This window comes from Egretta garzetta, unplaced genomic scaffold, assembly GCF_000687185.1.
Source record: "Egretta garzetta isolate BGI_Z169 unplaced genomic scaffold, ASM68718v1 scaffold229, whole genome shotgun sequence".
Classification (NCBI taxonomy): Eukaryota; Metazoa; Chordata; class Aves; order Pelecaniformes; family Ardeidae; genus Egretta; species Egretta garzetta.
Window position 1 is genome coordinate 3,252,825 of NW_009270000.1, and position 5,995 is coordinate 3,258,819.

Here is a 5,995-nt window from a genome sequence, read left to right on the forward strand (position 1 = left end):
CTCACGTTCCCAAATTCTTCTGGCTAAAATTTGTTGGCAAGACAGAAAGAATTTAAAGAGTGTTTTATCTAAAACCCCAACAAAAAGTAATTTTATCTGATTATGCTACCACATTTCACACAGATCTTTAAAGATTTGACTTGGGAGGTCAGAACATCTACACTTAGGTAAGACGGAACATCTAAATTTTATTTGGTATTTTAGTTTGAAAGAAAGACCAAGAAGCTACCTTTTTATCCCCCTCACCAGTTGTCCAAAGGGGACTCTCCTTTCCCCCCATCAAAAAACCCCACACACTGCTACTTTCTCACTACTGTGGAATATTCCTTACATTCAAGATCAGTACACTTCAGTCCTGATCTGAAAAAGTCTTTCCCAGCCCTATCTTTATTTTCTTTTAAGAGAATGTCATCACATTCAACTTTAAGAACAGGGCTGTTCACCAGGGACTAGGATAAGGTCAAATTCATTTCCAGTTGTCATCAGAACCAGGATATGAATTAAGCCTCCAAAAACATATTAGTTGAGTAATACACACAGCCCTCTTAAAAGGTTTCTTTCCCCCCCCCCTCAGCTACAAGCATGGATTTATAAAAAGAGAAGTCTCTACAGGCACAACAGGTTGGACATAATGAAGCACTGTTTCTATAGTCCTCTAGGTACCAACTTGAAAGGATGCTTCACTAGTAGCAATGATTGGAGAACACTTCTCCAGAGACCCAAGAAAATGTAATTCAATTTCAGTTGGTGAAAACTAGTATCTAGGAATGGTTGTTTTATAGACATTCTTTTTAGCTTCATATTACAGAAATGAATCAAGACTGTATTAATTCAAGAAAAGTCTTATTACCTAAAACCCAGAGAATTTCCTTGTGTTACTCACAATGAATTCCCCAAGCTTTCCGATTAACACAAAAAGCAAACAGATAACAAGCTGTTTTAATGTTTGTTTACGGAGCAGTAAGGAAAGATACAACAATGGAAAGGGGGGAAAATTTGAGGTCTCTTATAAAATAAAGAGTTCAGTAATACAGATTCGAAAAACTCCAGATTAAAAAAAAAAGATTGCAAGCATTATCCAAGAAACACTTCATTTGTAAAGTGATGCAGAGTTTCATGTTAAGCCCGTGTGACCTTATTTTTTGCATATTATCATTATCCACCCTAAAAAAGGTTACCTTTTGATATAGGAGAGAGGCAAAGAATTTAAGAGACTCACCTAGAGTACAGAAAAACAGACAAAGGTTTACCCAACCTCATTCCAGTGAGGCAAAAGAAGGGGTGATATTCCAGTTAAAAAAAAAAATCCCATCCCACCCCACCTTTCCCTAAAATCAGAGGAAAGACAGCTCCTACAGCATAGTCTAAGAGCCGCACCACTAGAGTTATCAAGTTGAGAAAAAAAAATAAAAATCTAAGACTATCTATGAGGCAGGCCAGATAAACTGTGCACTGCACATTTAGTTCAGAATAACAGTCTTCAGTAAAAGTAGTCAGATTTTGAACAAGACCTAAGCAGTGAGATTACTCCAAATACAGCATGAAGAGACATCGCATCATGTATTCATTGTGCAGTAAACCAGAGGTTAAATGTTTGGTCATTACCTCAAACACTTCTATTTGGTTTGGGTTCCGCCCCCCACCCCACCCCCAGGAACCCAAATGAAATCTGTTCCCTACTTTTACACTATTTTGTACTTACTGCTGGTAGTAGAGACTGCATGTTCTGGTTGGAGTCAGCTATAGTGGCTAGGTAAACCAAGTTTGTATGCAGCATCTGCTGGTATCTATCAAAATAAACGAAAGCAAAACAGATTTTAAGTCACAAATACAGCAACATCAGAATTTACTTTAATTCTACACATGTAAAGAAAGTTACCCAGGTAAAACAAGATTCAAGAGACTTACAAGAGTGCCATTATAAGAAACCCTAAGCCTTTTCCCCTCACACTTACCTATTACCCAAATTTTGCCAGTATCTCCACCAAATCTGTATTTTCTCTACAACTTCTGTCTTGCTATGAAAAGTCTAAAGCTGGGTAACACTGTTCTCACCTATTTCACTTCCTGCCCCAAACTAAGTCACCAGGAGACATATACAGTGCGTGTATGGCTGTTAAGTGTAATTTCCATCACCAACACCAGGAAAAGAGAGCTTTTTCTATTTTGTCCCCAGATACAAAATATCATAGATTGATGTGAATCTTGACTAAGGACAGCGCAAACATTTCATCGGGACCCTGAGTGTTGGAAGTTTGCTATTGAATGATTTTTCTGCTACAGAACCACATTCCAGAGTCTCAACATCAGCCCACAGTCATGAAAATAACCTTGAAAGCAGGAACAGATTACAAATACATAACTACAGGCTTGCAAAGAGCTTAATACAGTAACTGTGCTATAATAAAAGCATTCCCTTAAAGCAAAAGAAGTATTTATGACCCTCCTCCTACTCCCAGACTACCAGTTCTCTCAGTAACGGACTCGAGCCATACTGTGATGCCCCATCTACCACATGACTCCGTATCTGTCCAATTACAACGGTGCCATGATCATCCCACACCAGAAAAGAGTAATGGGAAAATAGCATTCCTTAATAATTCACTCCTTCCACAGCTCTCTCTGATCACTCTCCAGAGATCCCGCCAGACAGCAAGTCCACATGGGACATGCTGGCAAGCCAAACCTTTAAGACAAGCCTGTTTGTTCTTGGGGAAGTGGTAAGCAGGTAGTTTTCAAGCATGCTGAAAGGAAGAAGGAAGGTCCATGCCTACATGATTTTGAAAGGTTTGAGAAGAAAACTACCTCTTTCCCAAAGTGTAATAATGATAGAGGAAAAAGATCGTGGTTACACAGTCCCCATTTTGATGAGTGTCATCATCATGGTATCAACTTGCAGTAGGCAAGTTGCAACATTTCAGTGACAGAAGTGATAGTCATATGGCAAATAAAAACATAAATTGTAAGTATAGTAACTGTAGCAATACTTTTTTATTATTCATAGCAGTTCTCCTACAAGGTGAGCTAAACAAATCAAGAATGGTGATTTAGACAGAAATTCACCCAGTCCACACTAGATTTGGATTAATGTCTTACTGAGAGCATTCAGACGTCTTTCCTTTGTTCTGATAGTCCATTATACACTGAATAAGATGATTATTTTCATCCAACATCTGAAACAATAAAGAAGAAGTTTTAAGTAAGTTTCATGTTCTCTGTGGAAAGAAACTGAAGATAAGTTTGACTCTTGCTCCTCCTCTCAGAGTTGTGGTTTGTTTTTTTTTTTTTAAAAAAAAAGCAGTATTCCAGAAAGTTCCCCTTTAACCAATTATTTATAGAACCCTCTTTTGCTCCCATTTTCCCCCTCCAATTAGTGTTACAGCTTTCAGTTTATTGGTTTCATATCACTATTATAGCTACATTTGTGAATCTTCCCATTCAAATACCTATGCTTGTTCTGTGCCAAGTTCTTATGAAGTTTTCAAAGATTTGCATTTCTTCGTTTGTTCTCTACCAACAAATTTAGTTAAAAATTTATGCCCCAAGTCTTCCTCTCCTTCTAAAGCCTGCAACTGTTCATAAATTTCATAATAAAAGGCATTGAAGTTGTTATTGATAGAAACTGAGCTTACCAGACAGGTTTGTTGCAAGGAAATGCACTGGAAAAGTAGGCCATATCTACATGAAGAATCTCCAATTAAACTGCACTTTATAAATACTCTGTATAATGGGCACAACAGATCTATTATATTTCAGAATTGTCCAAGAATATGAACACATGTGAATTAGCTTTCTGACAAAAAGAAAAGTAGTCCTAAAATCATGGGAAATTGCTGATCTCACAGCTTTCTACAAAAAGCTCACAAATTCAAGGTGTTCCAAGCTCCATAAACAGGAAAAAAAAAAAGAAAAAAAAAAAGCCTGGTTTCCTAGAGCTGCACATCCCTGCACTCATGTCTTTTAACCACTGTCCCACACTCTGATCAGACAAGAGTCAGCAGAACCATGGCTATCTGAGCTACCAGACAAGTTACCCAAGTCAACTGAACTAAATGGAAAATTTACTAATGGAAAATTTTGCATTGATTTCTCCCTTTCCTTCCTCTCAGTGGAAAGTTAGTTTAGAACCCTTTACCCAGCTGCTGAATTTCACAAAACTAACAGGATCTTAACCATCTGCAAGACTCCTTCCTTCTTCCAGACACAGTTGAGACTAGCCAAGAGGCTCATGCTGCTACAAGGAAAGCACAAACAGTGTTATTACATCACATTTATTTCCCTAGGAATCCAACCTAAACAAATTCCATAGGAGGGGAAAAAACAAAAAAAAAGTATTGACACTTTTTTTCTTCCAACTAATCCATTTCTACTATGAAAAGGGTAAGGAGTCTGAAACCTCATGCAGGCCACTCAGGACTTACATCCGTGTAAGAATGAGCCAACCAGCCGAGTCTTCCTAATTTCAAGCCAGTAATTCACCAGAACTGACTAGAACTATCATAGAGCAATTATTTTGCCTGGAAACACTGCCATCAAGCACTAAACACAGACAGAACTGCAGTATTTTGAGTTACTGTCCGAGCCTCAGAAACTAGGCAGAACTGTAGATGCACACCCTGAAGAGGATCACAAACACATTGCTACACAGCCACACTTCACATATAATTACATCAAGTTTTTTAATAAAAACAGTGGCCGTTTTCACCAGAAAAAATAAGGAAGAAGGAGCTAATACCTGAGACCAAAGTCTAACAGAGCACTTGCAAAGGAAGCCTTGAATCAAGACTCTCCTCAGAACATCTCCCACCTTCCAGAGGAAGGCAGCAGATACTTAAGGCTTAGCAGACAGGAAGACCTTGAGACTGCCAGTTAGATGGTTGCATTCTTCACTGTCACCACGTAAGCTGGACCTCTTGGCAGGAGGAGGGGGGAAGAAAGGAATGTTAGGGCCAAGAAGAAAGGAAACAAGAAGAAATACAACTGTATAATAAATGGGGCTGCAGGCACCATTTTTATACAAGTTTGATTGAGCTGTTGCTGATAGAAAATCGAAATAGTTCTTTGAAAGAGTTATAAACACCTACCATCAAAAGAGCATTTAGTTTCCAGCTGGATGAAGACACCTCCAGGGCTTCTGACAGCTTATGTACATTACAAAGATCCTTCAGCTTTAACTATACCAGGGTTTTGCCAGCACACCACCACCAAATTAATGGTTTGACTACAGCACAAGAAAAACTTAATTGTCTGCATTCTCCATATGCACCCCAGCGACCTGAAGTCTCTACTGAGTACCTTTAGTCAGCTTTCCACCCAGTGGGTATGTATTTTTCATCCACGCTTCTCAAGCACTGATTCCTGCTACAGCACCCTGGAGGTCTCCATTATACCTCTGGGGGCTTCTCTGAGGTCCCGATCCCTGCAACACCTACCTTGTTGACGCTCTCATTCTTTACTAAACCATAGGTTATCTATATCTGCCTGAAAGTCTTCTATGCAAGGAGCTTGTAAGTAATCTGGAATCTGATTGATTCACGGCTGTTTACACTGATAACAGTGTGAGCCTTCAGTTAAATTTCTAAATACCACTAAGTTACCAGTGAACTTGAACATGCTCCTTTGCTTCTGCTGATGCAAAACCTCGTGGATTATTACAGATCCTATATACGCTTTTCTTTCGTTGCTTCAGCGAGTTAACTTGCTCCCTCCCACAAAAGCTCAAATGGAGTCGTTCGGAGCCGCTGTCACTGGCTCCGACCACAATGTTCTTCCTTAGTAACACTTAAAGTTTAGGGGCAGCCTCACGACGAGGCAGGCCAAGTTTGGGAGCTGCAGTTGCCGCTGAGCCCGCGGAGGCAGAGCCCGAAGTTAGGCAGGCTCTAGGACAACCCGACTGAGGTCCGGCTTACAGACGTCCCTCAGGGAAAGGGTTACTCGACTCCTCCGTTCCCCCACCGCGCCAAGCCGAGTCCTTACAGATTAGCTCACGCCCAGG

General features: G+C 39.8%; 1 protein-coding gene across 5 annotated transcripts in view; it reads right to left on the minus strand.

Moving 5' to 3' along the window:
• The window catches only part of SS18 (SS18 subunit of BAF chromatin remodeling complex), a 40,744-nt gene extending 36,926 nt beyond the window's left edge, over positions 1-3,818 (minus strand). For 4 of the 5 annotated variants that reach the window (XR_004843158.1, XM_035903038.1, XM_035903037.1 and 1 more), the window contains exons 1-2: positions 3,097-3,173; positions 1,703-1,787 (exon numbers count right to left, since the gene is read on the minus strand). Coding sequence is in view for 3 of the 5 variants with exons in the window: in XM_035903038.1 (XP_035758931.1) it covers positions 1,703-1,787; positions 3,097-3,173 (162 nt within the window). In the remaining 2 variants the exon portion in view is untranslated. Of the gene's footprint in view, positions 1-1,702; positions 1,788-3,096; positions 3,174-3,632 lie in introns of those variants that run through there. The other variant, XR_004843157.1, reaches the window with a different exon arrangement.
• Positions 3,819-5,995: the final 2,177 nt, after the last annotated feature.